Raw genomic sequence first — 15,085 nt, 5'->3', positions numbered from 1 at the left:
ATACCAAAAAAGAACCCTCAAGGCTTAGACATGACGAGGATGTGATTTAAGCAAGTTATAGATTGTTTAAGTAGAACGTGTGTTTTTGAATATGTTGTCAGTTATTGTTAAGTAGGTGACTAGCGAAGAGTGCTCAGGGCAAAATTCTTTTTGGGAAAAAAAAAGAAAAAATATTTGCTACTTTTGATATAAAAAAATTAGTTTTTGTAAAAAAAAAATAAAATGTAGAAACAGTCTAAACTTCATAACAAAATTAAAGAGTCACACACTGGGCTGTAAATCCCACCGTGGTAGCAGGACAGAGGGGGATTACATTTCACCATTTTTATCTGTTGCTTTGAGAACGTGGACTTATCCTTGTCTTTTACACTGGATTTGGATTTGAATGGTTTTGAGTGATGTTATTTACAGGCGCAGTGCAAGGCTGCCATGGAAGCCACCAGTGTCACCAACATGGACCTCTGTTGGTCAAATGCAGGGGAACAATCGAACCCAACTTCCATTTATGACTATTCGGCAGAATTCATGGTTCCCATATGCAGACAGAGAGAAAAAAAAATTCTGGCCTCCCTTTAATGGTTTTCCATGTTACCTATTGTTTCCATGGTTACTATGGGTCCCATGGCTGCTGTGGTTAAAACATGTTCTACAATTTCCCTAATTTCAGAGGTTTTGATAAGTGGTATCCATGGCTACCGTGGTTGCTATGGGTAATGTCCATGACTCCCATGAATTCCATTGTTTCTATGGGTGGTTTCCATGGCTTCCAACGGCCCATTGTTTCACAGGTTTCTATGGGTGGTTTCCATAGCAAATTGAGAGCAAACCAAAGGAGTACTTCTCTTGAACTGGGCCCACTTGAATCATTTCTTCTTTTTGCTGTATTTGTTCACTTGAGGTGCAGTGATTTCACTTAAATATTTCATGTCCTTCCTCAACTCTTGCCCAGCGATCCATTACACTGTGAAATGTGCTGCCACACATTCTTAGGACGAGCATGACATGTATGCACGATGGGTCATTGGGCCTTTGCGGTTGGGATTCCAAATCCGTCAGCAATGGGTTCACTGACCAAGATCATGGTGGAATCTCAACATAGAGGCTTTGGTACAAATATCTCCAGATTCTCAGGGCTGGGCAGTTTGCTCATTTTTAAATGGGGGGGGTCCCAATTAATAACAACCATCAACTGTCTCCAGCTTTTTCTGTACAGCCCCAGGATGTAGACACATGTTTATGTTTCAAGGCCCCATTACACATATCTAGAGATCTAAAGCATTGTTCAGTTTCTAAACAATGTGTATTTCTTTCTAATCTTCTGTTTGGTTGAACCAGTAGCTAATCTGACTCAGCTTTAAAATAAAAAAATAACCTGGCCGGGTAATCAGTCAGTTCAGAATCTACCTCTAGAAATCTTTATTTCTCCAATTTTATCACAGAACCAACTCAGGTCAAGAAATTCGTAGAGTTCGATGCCAATCCACATTAGCAGTGTTAGATATTATTTTCAAAAAATGGCATTTGCAAAGACGAAACAGCGACACCAATAAGAAGAGCAGCATGATCCCACCAGATGTGAGATGGCCTAAGCCAGCTCCTCCATTGTCTCTTGGTAGCTGTCCAGAGCAATTTTGGATAGATGCCTGGGACCAAGTCCACACCCTTGGGTCACAGGTCCTGCATGACCCAAGAGGACAGGAGCTTAGGAGAGCACAGAATGATTGGATAACAATACCGTGACAATTCTGAACCGCATTTCCTGTGACTGCTTTCTCTCCGGGTACAGCATCTGTTGCAGGTTAATATTACGGGTACCACAAATCAAATTTACAAAATAAAACAGCAATGTCTTAATTCCCTCTTGAAAGTCCGACCACAGTAAGAGTCGTTGGATTAGAGAGTGAGTGACACAAAGTAACCATGTTAGGCAGGGAACTAGAGAACCATGTGTTAGGATCATGACCAGGGCAGAAAGGCAACATGTCCACATGGTTGGGTATCTGCAAAGAGTAGGATTGGAATGCAGAGAATCCACAGTGGGGAATCAATGGTGTACCCTGTTATTCCACAAACTAGTCAGATCTTCATAACCCTGAAGTCCCAAATAAGTGAAAAGGCCTCTTGCTTGGAAGAAACAAGCCAATATAATGTTCCTTCTCCCTCAGAAGCTTGTGTTGGTGTCACACATGGAAGGGTAGAAATTACATTTAATTGATATTTGGGTTAGGATTAAATAGTGCAGAGACAATCCTAATCAGGTGCATTAAGTGTTCGACGACAACAGCACCAGTGGTAACATCTATTCAGTTACCCATGTCCCCTACAAACATTACTGATAGTTATAAGGAAACAACAGACATTGCGACGTGAGAAACCTTAGTGCTGTTTTCACTCTAGAATGCGAGACACCAAAGGTCACCCACAAAAAGAGGCAACGTCAACGGGAGCTCGGACAGCTAGGACAAACCTGAGCCTGTCGATCAAAAAAAAAAGCAAGTGGTGCCCACTGACACTGAGGGTGTTTGCACTGAGTCACTGCACCTCTGTCTCCTCCCTCTCATGAAAAACAAATGTTGTTGGGTAACTGTTTGGGTGAACGGATGGAAATCAGGCTGTTCCCAACGGAGATGCTCAACATTCTTTGACTTGAGTCAAACAGCAGGTCGAAAATTTTACAGGGACAAACTTACTGACATACATATTTGCACCAAAGTTACTGGGTATTTGTTTATTTTTTGACAACTTTATATATTTTGTGTATCAATGGAAGTGTTTTGTATAGAAAGACTTTTTGCGAACGGTCTGTCTTATGTTTACACGCGGTTTACACTTTATTTATGTTTAATTTCTCTGAAGATTCATATGTAGCTGTGACTTAAATTAAACTTGTTAATTTCTATATCTCTGTGAAGTGAAGTGATTGGGTATTTTTGTCTCTATTTTTTCTCCCCCTGCCCCTCTCTCGAGGGCGCAGACTCTCACTGGGGTTCCTGATTCCATGTACACCAAATGGCACCTTGTCGAAGTTACCACTTTTTAGGGTTGATTGAGGGATAAATATTGGTTGGGACATGAGGGGGATCTCCCCTGCTCTTTTACATCCGCCTGAGAGGGCAGACGGGACCTCAGTTTAACGTCTTATCCTAAAGACAGAACCTCCGACAATGCAGCACTCCATCAGTACAGCACCGGGAGCGTGAGCCTGGATTATGGGCTCAAGTCTCTGGAGTGGGACTTGAACCCACGACTTTCTGACTCAGACGAGAGTGCTACCCACTGAGGCATGGCTGACACAACAAGGGAGGTTTGGTGAGAGGTACAGAATGTAAAAGTGGAGATGTAATAGTGAATCCATATAAAACCCGAGTAAGACCACAGTTAGAGCATTGTGTTCAGTACTGGGCTTCACACTATAGAAAGCATATTGACGCTTCGGAGAGGCTACAACACAGATTTACTAGGACATTGCCCAGTGAGAGGGAATCCAAATACAAATACAAAGAAGGTCTCTCAAAATTGGGACTGTTTTCATTAGAACAGAGGAGATTCCGGATAATTTGATGGAGGTTTTTTAAATTACATAAGGATGGGAGAGAGTAGGTAGAATCTGAGATTCTCACCCACCACTCTCCCATCCCCCACTCTCCCATCCCCCACTCCCCACTCCTCCATCCCCCACTCCTCCATCCCCCACTCCTCCATCCCCCACTCCTCCATCCCCCACTCCTCCACCCCCCACTCCTCCATCCCCCACTCCTCCATCCCCCACTCCTCCATCCCCCACTCCTCCATCCCCCACTCCTCCATCCCCCACTCCTCCATCCCCCACTCCTCCACCCCCCCACTCCCCCATCCCCCACTCCTCCATCCCCCACTCCTCCATCCCCCACTCCTCCACCCCCCACTCCTCCATCCCCCACTCCCCCATCCCCCACTCCCCCATCCCCCACTCCCCCATCCCCCACTCCCCCACCCCCCACTCCTCCATCCCCCACTCCTCCATCCCCCACTCCTCCATCCCCCACTCCTCCATCCCCCACTCCTCCATCCCCCACTCCTCCACCCTCCACTCCTCCACCCCCCACTCCTCCACCCCCCACTCCTCCACCCCCCACTCCTCCATCCCCCACTCCTCCATCCCCCACTCCTCCACCCCCCACTCCTCCACCCCCCACTCCTCCACCCCCCACTCCACCATCCCCCACTCCTCCATCCCCCACTCCTCCACCCCCCACTCCTCCATCCCCCACTCCTCCATCCCCCACTCCTCCATCCCCCACTCCCCCATCCCCCACTCCTCCACCCCCCACTCCTCCATCCCCCACTCCCCCATCCCCCACTCCTCCACCCCCCACTCCTCCACCCCCCACTCCTCCATCCCCCACTCCTCCACCCCCCACTCCTCCATCCCCCACTCCCCCATCCCCCACTCCCCCATCCCCCACTCCCCCATCCCCCACTCCCCCATCCCCCACTCCTCCACCCCCCACTCCTCCACCCCCCACTCCCCCATCCCCCACTCCCCCATCCCCCACTCCTCCACCCCCCACTCCTCCACCCCCCACTCCTCCATCCCCCACTCCCCCAGCCAGGGGGGAGTAGGGAAGCACAAAAGTAGCGCAATGAAAATGGTGGCATGGGAGTCCTCGCCGAAGGCTTGGTTGTCGCCATTTTAATGGGGGCTTTGACATGGGCGTCCCAACCCAGGCAGGTTGGGGGTCCTACGATGTCAACATTGTAGGACCCTGATGGCACTTTGACCTACCAATGGGTAGAATCTATGCCAAGCAAGTGTAGCCCTTTGGCACTTGGCATTGAGCGACCTAACCAACCGCTCCTAAAGACACCACTTGCAGGCTGCTCAAATAAGAACAAGTAAGAAAAATGTTTTTTATGATTTTCGTGGGGTCAGGAAGAGGATTAATATTCCGCCTGGCCCCACAGAAATCTACACCCCTCCTCTTAATGCGCGACCTTCTGTGATCCATGTGATTTTCCATTTTCCGTGCGATCTCCTGGACTGGTTTTCGATTGCCTGAGGGTGTCAGAGAGGAATATTCTAGAGTTTTTTTCCCCTTATTGGACCTGGGTCCTGGGTTTTCTTCTCTTTTATTTGCCTCTCCCAGGAGATTACATGGTTGAGGGTGGGGGGAGAGGGGATGATGTGCAGTGGGGAGGGGTTAGCGTCTGGTTATGATGCTCCGGCCATTATGTGTGGGGAAGGCTTGATGGAACAGCTGGTCTTTTCCTGCCTGCCAATTTTGTATGTTCATATCAGCTAGGCCCCCAACCCCCCCCCAACATACCTGGGCGGTTGGACTCTGTGGAGAAGCTGCCCCCTCCCCTGATTGGTGAGCTGCTCCCAATGCGCCAGCAGCCCATCGAAGGAATTCAAATCACCCAACCCGCCCACCTCTCCCATCAGGCAGGAGTCAGTCTCACTCTGACCCACCCCCCTCCCCCCGGCACCCGACAAGGCAAAATCAACCCCAGGCTCTTTGTGGTTATTGAGGGGTCTGAAATGAGGGGGATTTGGTTAAAAAATCAAATGTATGAGATTCAGGACAAATACTCGGAGAAACATTTTTACACGGGATTGTGAGGCTGTGGAATTCACAGTGATTGAAGCAGAGAACACGTTAACCTTTAAGAACAGATTTGACAGGGGGTCAAAGGAAATGGGGATAAAAGGATATGGGAACAGTGTGGGGCATGGGATTAGGACACGGACCGGATGTGCTGAACGGCTTGTTTCCATGTTGTAATTTCTGTTTAATTTTAGGTAAGGGAGCTTTGCTTGACAGAATTGTCGATCGCACAGTCGCCCTGTCTCTATCCCAGTCTCCATGCTGCCCTGTCTCTATCCCAGTCTCTGTGCTGCCCTGTCTCTATCCCAGTCTCTGTGCTGCCCTGTCTCTATCCCAGTCTCCATGCTGCCCTGTCTCTATCCCAGTCTCTGTGCTGCCCTGTCTCTATCCCAGCCTCTGTGCTGCCCTGTCTCTATCCCAGTCTCTGTGCTGCCCTGTCTCTATCCCAGCCTCTGTGCTGCCCTGTCTCTATCCCAGTCTCTGTGCTGCCCTGTCTCTATCCCAGTCTCCATGCTGCCCTGTCTCTATCCCGGTCTCTGTGCTGCCCTGTCTCTATCCCAGTCTCTGTGCTGCCCTGTCTCTATCCCAGTCTCTGTGCTGCCCTGTCTCTATCCCAGTCTCCATGCTGCCCTGTCTCTATCCCAGTCTCTGTGCTGCCCTGTCTCTATCCCAGTCTCTGTGCTGCCCTGTCTCTATCCCAGTCTCTGTGCTGCCCTGTTCCTATCCCAGCCTCTGTGCTGCCCTTTCTCTATCCCAGTCTCCATGTTGCCCTGTCTCTATCCCGGTCTCCATGCTGCCCTGTCTCTATCCCGGTCTCTGTGCTGCCCTGTCTCTATCCCGGTCTCTGTGCTGCCCTGTCTCTATCCCAGTCTCTGTGCTGCCCTGTCTCTATCCCAGTCTCCGTGCTGCCCTGTCTCTATCCCAGTCTCCATGCTGCCCTGTCTCTATCCCAGTCTCTGTGCTGCCCTGTCTCTATCCCAGTCTCTGTGCTGCCCTGTCTCTATCCCAGTCTCTGTGCTGCCCTGTTCCTATCCCAGCCTCTGTGCTGCCCTTTCTCTATCCCAGTCTCCATGTTGCCCTGTCTCTATCCCGGTCTCCATGCTGCCCTGTCTCTATCCCGGTCTCTGTGCTGCCCTGTCTCTATCCCAGTCTCTGTGCTGCCCTGTCTCTATCCCAGTCTCTGTGCTGCCCTGTCTCTATCCCAGTCTCTGTGCTGCCCTGTTCCTATCCCAGCCTCTGTGCTGCCCTGTCTCTATCCCAGTCTCCATGTTGCCCTGTCTCTATCCCGGTCTCCATGCTGCCCTGTCTCTATCCCGGTCTCTGTGCTGCCCTGTCTCTATCCCAGTCTCTGTGCTGCCCTGTCTCTATCCCAGTCTCTGTGCTGCCCTGTCTCTATCCCAGTCTCTGTGCTGCCCTGTCTCTATCCCAGTCTCTGTGCTGCCCTGTCTCTATCCCAGTCTCTGTGCTGCCCTGTTCCTATCCCAGTCTCTGTGCTGCCCTGTCTCTATCCCAGTCTCTGTGCTGCCCTGTTCCTATCCCAGTCTCTGTGCTGCCCTGTCTCTATCCCAGTCTCTGTGCTGCCCTGTTCCTATCCCAGTCTCTGTGCTGCCCTGTCTCTATCCCAGTCTCTGTGCTGCCCTGTCTCTATCCCAGTCTCTGTGCTGCCCTGTTCCTATCCCAGTCTCTGTGCTGCCCTGTTCCTATCCCAGTCTCTGTGCTGCCCTGTTCCTATCCCAGTCTCTGTGCTGCCCTGTCTCTATCCCAGTCTCTGTGCTGCCCTGTTCCTATCCCAGTCTCTGTGCTGCCCTGTCTCTATCCCAGTCTCTGTGCTGCCCTGTTCCTATCCCAGTCTCTGTGCTGCCCTGTTCCTATCCCAGTCTCTGTGCTGCCCTGTTCCTATCCCAGTCTCTGTGCTGCCCTGTTCCTATCCCGGTCTCTGTGCTGCCCTGTCTCTATCCCAGTCTCTGTGCTGCCCTGTCTCCCAGGCCTGGTCTAGTTTTACAATGTGTAGATGGTGGTGTACATTCACCAGAAACCTCTCACTAACTTGGCTTTCCGTTGTAGACCTGTGCATTCAGTAAGTGCCTCTTGTGTGTTACACAATTGCTTCCCTGTTTCTCTTCCCCCTCCCACCCCCGGTCAATCAGTAAACAGGAACTGGATGATGCTGCTGATACCAATGCCATGACGTGGATTGAAAGTCAAAAATAGATTGAATTGCTGATTCTACTCCTGGATCTAGCTCCTGGTGAATATCTGCAACATTCAACCAGCATCAGCAAGTCGACGATCTCTGTGCTCCCACTGCATGAGACAGTCAGAAAAAGTGAGTTCTGAAACAAAAGCCAGGAGAGTCAGGGTGGATTAACCCTTTGGGTGGATCTTATACTTGTGTTCCATGAACAACAGTGAGCATGGTTCAAAATATTGATTTTACTCAAACCGTGATGGAGGGGGAAGAGTCTCCTGGTACACACGATGGCTGTAAATGGTAGGAGTGGTTGATACACTCCCAGGACAGGTCCAGCACGGGTTAGATACAGTGTAAAGCTCCCTCTAAACTGTCCCATCAAACACTCCCAGGACAGGTCCAGCACGGGTTAGATACAGAGTAAAGCTCCCTCTACACTGTCCCATCAAACACTCCCAGGACAGGTCCAGCACGGGTTAGATACAGAGTAAAGCTCCCTCTACACTGTCCCATCAAACACTCCCAGGGCAGGTACAGCACGGGTTAGATACAGAGTAAAGCTCCCTCTACACTGTCCCATCAAACACTCCCAGGGCAGGTCCAGCACGGGTTAGATACAGAGTAAAGCTCCCTCGACACTGTCCCATCAAACACTCCCAGGACAGGTCCAGCACGGGTTAGATACAGAGTAAAGCTCCCTCTACACTGTCCCATCAAACACTCCCAGGGCAGGTACAGGGTTAGATACAGAGTAAAGCTCCCTCTACACTGTCCCATCAAACACTCCCAGGGCAGGTACAGGGTTAGATACAGAGTAAAGCTCCCTCTACACTGTCCCATCAAACACTCCCAGGGCAGGTACAGCACGGGTTAGATACAGAGTAAAGTTCCCTCTACACTGTCCCATCAAACACTCCCAGGGCAGGTACAGGGTTAGATACAGAGTAAAGCTCCCTCTACACTGTCCCATCAAACACTCCCAGGGCAGGTACAGGGTTAGATACAGAGTAAAGCTCCCTCTACACTGTCCCTTCAAACACTCCTAGGGCAGGTACAGCATGGGTTAGATACAGAGTAACGCTCCCTCTACACTGTCCCATCAAACACTCCCAGGGCAGGTACAGCACGGGTTAGATACAGAGTAAAGCTCCCTCTACACTGTCCCATCAAACACTCCCAGGGCAGGTCCAGCATAGGTTAGATACAGAGTAAAGATCCCTCTACACTGTCCCATCAAACACTCCCAGGGCAGGTACAGCACAGGTTAGATACAGAGTAAAGCTCCCTCCACACTGTCCCATCAAACACTCCTAGGGCAGGTACAGGGAGTTAGATACAGAGTAAAGCTCCCTCTATACTGTCCCATCAAACACTCCCAGGGCAGGTACAGCATAGGTTAGATACAGATTAAAGCTCCCTCTACACTGTCCCATCAAACATTCCCAGGGCAGGTGCAGCACGGGTTAGATACAGATTAAAGCTCCCTCTACGCTGTCCCTTCAAACACCCCCAGGGCAGGTACAGCACGGGTTAGATACAGAGTAAAGCTCCCTCTACACTGTCCCATCAAACACTCCCAGGGCAGGTACAGCACGGGTTAGATACAGAGTAAAGCTCCCTCTACACTGTCCCATCAAACACTCCCAGGGCAGGTACAGCACGGGTTAGATACAGAGTAAAGCTCCCTCTACACTGTCCCATCAAACACTCCCAGGGCAGATACAGCATGGGTTAGATACAGAGTAAAGCTCCCTCCACACTGTCCCATCAAACACTCCCAGGGCAGATACAGCATGGGTTAGATACAGAGTAAAGCTCCCTCTACACTGTCCCATCAAACACTCCCAGGGCAGGTACAGGGGGTTAGATACAGAGTAAAGCTCCCTCTATACTGTCCCATCAAACACTCCCAGGGCAGGTACAGCATGGGTTAGATACAGAGTAACGCTCCCTCTACACTGTCCCATCAAACACTCCCAGGGCAGGTACAGCACGGGTTAGATACAGAGTAAAGCTCCCTCTACACTGTCCCATCAAACACTCCCAGGGCAGGTACAGCACGGGTTAGATACAGAGTAAAGCTCCCTCTACACTGTCCCATCAAATACTCCCAGGGCAGGTACAGCACGGGTTAGATACAGATTAAAGCTCCCTCTACACTGTCCCATCAAACACTCCCAGGGCAGGTCCAGCATGGGTTAGATACAGAGTAAAGCTCCCTCTACACTGTCCCATCAAACACTCCCAGGGCAGATACAGCATGGGTTAGATACAGAGTAAAGCTCCCTCTACACTGTCCCATCAAACACTCCCAGGGCAGATACAGCATGGGTTAGATACAGAGTAAAGCTCCCTCCACACTGTCCCATCAAACACTCCCAGGGCAGATACAGCATGGGTTAGATACAGAGTAAAGCTCCCTCTACACTGTCCCATCAAACACTCCCAGGGCAGGTACAGGGGGTTAGATACAGAGTAAAGCTCCCTCTATACTGTCCCATCAAACACTCCCAGGGCAGGTACAGCATGGGTTAGATACAGATTAAAGCTCCCTCTACATTGTCCCATCAAACACTCCCAGGGCAGGTACAGCACAGGTTAGATACAGAGTAAAGCTCCCTCTACACTGTCCCATCAAACACTCCCAGGGCAGATACAGCATGGGTTAGATACAGAGTAAAGCTCCCTCTACACTGTCCCATCAAACACTCCCAGGGCAGATACAGCATGGGTTAGATACAGAGTAAAGCTCCCTCCACACTGTCCCATCAAACACTCCCAGGGCAGATACAGCATGGGTTAGATACAGAGTAAAGCTCCCTCTACACTGTCCCATCAAACACTCCCAGGGCAGGTACAGGGGGTTAGATACAGAGTAAAGCTCCCTCTATACTGTCCCATCAAACACTCCCAGGGCAGGTACAGCATGGGTTAGATACAGATTAAAGCTCCCTCTACATTGTCCCATCAAACACTCCCAGGGCAGGTACAGCACAGGTTAGATACAGAGTAAAGCTCCCTCTACACTGTCCCATCAAACACTCCCAGGGCAGGTACAGCACGGGTTAGATACAGAGTAAAGCTCCCTCTACAGTTGTTCCTGTTGTTGTTACTGTTGCTGTTTCTGGAGTTGGTGTTGCTTGTGTTGGTGGTGTTGCTTGTATTGGTGGTGTTGCTTGTGTTGGTGGTGTTGGTGGTGTTGCTTGTATTGGTGGCGTTGCTTGTATTGGTGGCGGTGCTTGTGTTGGTGGTGTTGCTTGTATTGGTGGTGTTGCTTGTATTGGTGGCGGTGCTTGTATTGGTGGCGGTGCTTGTGTTGGTGGTGTTGCTTGTATTGGTGGTGTTGCTTGTATTGGTGGCGGTGCTTGTATTGGTGGCGGTGCTTGTGTTGGTGGTGTTGCTTGTATTGGTGGTGTTGCTTGTATTGGTGGTGTTGCTTGTGTTGGTGGTGTTGCTTGTATTGGTGGCGGTGCTTGTGTTGGTGGTGTTGCTTGTATTGGTGGCGGTGCTTGTGTTGGTGGTGTTGCTTGTGTTGGTGGTGTTGCTTGTATTGGTGGTGTTGCTTGTGTTGGTGGTGTTGCTTGTGTTGGTGGTGTTGCTTGTGTTGGTGGTGTTGCTTTTATTGGTGGCGTTGCTTGTGTTGGTGGTGTTGCTTGTATTGCTGCTGCTGCTGCCTCGTGCTCAAGGGCCTGATAGCCAGGGCTTAGGGTGGGGCTTACAATCTGGAGCCCACTCAATTTGGACGTGATTGTTGTTTTGTCGGCACAAACCTGCTCATTGTGCTTCCATACTGGCAGAGGTCACGAGGGTATGCGATGTTCATGTGTTTGAGATGTTGCTTCGTTGCCTTGCGTACATTTCATTCCCAAATGGAGACCCATTGACACTGAATCAATTCAACTGAGCTCTCTCCTCACTAACCTAGAACAAATTTACACGCCTTTTTTAGCCTCCTTCACTGTTGCCTATGATCTACGTTGAGATAAGAAAGGTCAGAAACGAACAACAACCATTCAGTCATACAAAGCTCCTCGCTCTAGCACTGCAACTCTCCCAGCCTGGCATCCAACTCTGTTTTCAATTCCCCGCATCGCTATTAAAAGCACATTTGGATGTACCTGGCAGGAATGAAATGCTTTCCCTTCTAATCCAGCCCCATGGGCTTGTGTCAATCAGCATGGGAGCTGCTGGGGAGAATTGATAGATCAGTCGATTTACCCGACCAGGCAACCACAGGACATGAAGTGAATCTTCTAACCACTGACTTCACTGGGCCACCCAGCCCTCAACACATTTCCTTTAAATATCTCTAACCCACTGCCATGGGCAATGTGCTAAAGCTATTTGAAGTTGAATTTATTTTGACAGCCACAAAGCTGTCAGCTAATGAAAGTTAAGCATGCAGCAGGAAGTGCTCGATATCTATAACCAACTACCACAACTCAGAAACACCATTGAGAAAGCAGTTGGCTATTTTATACAGAAAAATATCAGCCCCTCCATCATGGTTCTTAGTGTCCCATTGTAGTTTAGAACATAGCTACAAATCTGTGTCACTTGCCTCACTCCCAGTGTTATTCGGTCTAATTAATTTTCCCCTCCAATTTTTTTCCTCATCTTGAATATTTTGTCGTATAAGAGACTGCCACTCAGCCCATCACCCCTGTGCTGGCTCTCTCTGAAAGAGTTTATCCACTTAGTCCCTTCCCCTGCTCTTTCCTGGTTCCCCTTTGAAATGTTTCTATTTATCTAAAAAGCGATTATGGATTCTGCTTCCGCCATTTTAGGGCATCCTTACACCTTCTGCGTAAAATACATTCTCCTAACCTCCCCTTTAATTATTTTTGTTGTAGATTGTAACTGTTCACCAGTCAGAGGGTGGTGAATCTTTGGAATTCTCTACCCCAGAGGGCTGTGGATACTCAGTCATTGGGTATATTCAAGGCTGAGAGCGATAGATTTTTGTAAACTAAAGTCTTTTCTGCACAGGGAACCTGCTAAAATAGGGATGGGGAGGGAGGGCTCGCCTTAAAAATAATTCAGCCAAGCGAGCCCTGACCCCGCCACCCACCCACAACGGCTTGCACAGGTTCATCTCTGCAAGATCAGGCTAGAGAGATTTAACTAATCCAGTTACAATGGTACCCACTTCAACACCTGATGCACACCAGGTGCCAAAACAGTGCCACCACACGGCAAAGCACGTAACCCAAAGAGAGCTTGACAATAATCATTGTTGCCCCAGTTTAAATGCAGCCCCGATGCTGGGAATGAAGAGTCTCTTCAACGGCAACAACCAAAGGTTTTTGAGAAACCTGTTACTAACCACCAGCTCTATAAAATCGGAGGCAGGGAGCAGAGAGAGCTGGGCTGCTCCTTCTGCACCAGTGCTTTTAAGAGTGTGACACTTAAACCCTATTTACTTTGTTGCTGATAGCATCTCTGTTGTGGGTGGCAAAGCAAATGTGTCTGTGCTTGCACTCCTCCTCTTAGGTTATGTTGTCAGGGTTTCTGATGAGCAACCATCAAATGAATAGGAACTAGATTTATTATGCTTGAAAGCAGGTTACAAACTTCACCTTGCAGAACCACAAGCCCCGATTTTAACCTGAGCCATTCAGAGGGTTTCAAGGTGGGAGGTCCCTTTTTACACCCTGCAAGATTTTACGTCCCATTGAAGTCAATAACTGGTTATCAATCTCATTTGCTGTTTGTGGGATTTTGCTGTATGCAAATTGGCTGCTTTATTTACCTACAGAACAACGGTAACTGCACTTCAAAAGTAATTCATTGGGCATGAAACACTTTGGGATGCCCTAAGGATGCGATCTGGTGTTTCCTAAATGCAAGTTCTTTCTTCTTAAACTCTTTGAGAACAGAGTTGCATTTGCAGCCAAAAAGCAAGGTGACATCAGTAGGCAAACAAAAACTAGGTGAGAAGCATCAAGTTATTAATAACTCCGTATGGAGAGCTGTACACTTGATGGTGAGGTGACAAGCAAAGAAGCAAGCAGACAAGTTGGCTGAAAAGGAAATTAAGTCATCCCTCTATAGAGTGGAATTGACAGACTGAAGATGGAGACTTAATAGATAATGGAGTGAGTACAAGGGCTTGTTTTAAATTCATCTTCCATTTTTTTTCTTCGAAATTTCTCCCAGCCTTTCCTGATAACTCTTGCCTCTCTCTATTACCTCACCAACAGTCCTAGACTGTATCAGGCTACTCAACTGTGGACAGCATCACAGTCGAGCACAAGGCCACCCTCACCTACCTAACACTTTCTAGCTGGGGTCACGAGATTGTGATCAAGATCAGGAGCCTTGGCTGAACTTTCCCCAGTCTAACCCAAGGGTGTTAAAGTCAATTTTAGCAGGGATCAAACTCAAAACCTTCCCAATCTGTAGACAGCTGTGGCCTATTATGACCTCCAAGGTTGGTTGGTTGGACATTGGTCTAAGAAGAACAACGTATCCTTGGAGCAGAAGATGAAAGCCACAATGATGAAACAAATCCTTCTAACCTCACTGACCATCATTGGCTATTGGAGCCAGGTTGTCTGATACTGCTACAGCCGAGCATCCTGACCAATTCAGACACAGTGCTTGGGCGCGGTAGATGCTGCTGGTTAAGCAAAGTTTCTCCACCAATCTACAGTCCCTCCAGCAGGGGTCTACACCCTTCCCAATAACGGGTCGTCTCCATGTTTTTATGGTCAGTCTGGCGTCTTAAAATGACTTCAAGCCAATCTACTGAGAAATCTACACAGGTAAGGTTTCTGTTTGCTTGATGCAGAGTGCAGTCTCTTTCTGTAGAGACACACCACACTTACTAAATGTGAAGAGCTTACATTCGAGTTAAGGAGATCCAAGGCTTTAAAGTGCTGCTTGAAACCTCTTTGGACCAACCAAGCCACTGCTAAGGTAAATTCTGATGTGGTGTGTCTGGGATAGTGGGGTGTCCAATTGCTTAACGGTTGCCCAGCTCACAGCGTTGAGTAAATCATCAGTAAGAGTAGTGTCGTCCACCCCTCACCATGAGGAAGTTTTACACATGAAGGGTAGTGTCATACAAGGTGACGCATTTACTTTGGGACATCATCATATTGGTTTCCAATGGACCAAACTCCATCCCATTCGTTCCCATTGTGTATAATTGCGAGCAATGGTGTTGAGACTTTCATAGAATTATATAGAATTTTACAGCATAGAAACAGGCCAATCGGCCCAACAGGTCCATGCCGGTGTTTATGCTCCACACGAGCCTCTTCCCACTCTACTTCCTCTAACCCTATCTGTATATCCTTCT

At 48.9% G+C, this 15,085-nt stretch overlaps 1 protein-coding gene across 1 annotated transcript; it reads right to left on the bottom strand.

The window, feature by feature from the left end:
• Positions 1 to 1,585: 1,585 nt before the first annotated feature.
• On the bottom strand, positions 1,586 to 14,923 carry LOC137342775 (uncharacterized). The gene is made up of 3 exons (XM_068006953.1): positions 14,866 to 14,923; positions 10,872 to 11,459; positions 1,586 to 1,701 (listed from the first exon to the last, which is right to left on the bottom strand). Exons 1-3 carry the CDS (start codon positions 14,921 to 14,923, stop codon positions 1,586 to 1,588), a joined length of 762 nt encoding a protein of 253 aa, XP_067863054.1.
• Positions 14,924 to 15,085: the final 162 nt, after the last annotated feature.

Source organism: Heptranchias perlo, chromosome 26, assembly GCF_035084215.1.
Source record: "Heptranchias perlo isolate sHepPer1 chromosome 26, sHepPer1.hap1, whole genome shotgun sequence".
Taxonomy (NCBI): Eukaryota; Metazoa; Chordata; class Chondrichthyes; order Hexanchiformes; family Hexanchidae; genus Heptranchias; species Heptranchias perlo.
This window is presented reverse-complemented; position numbering and strand designations above follow the sequence as displayed.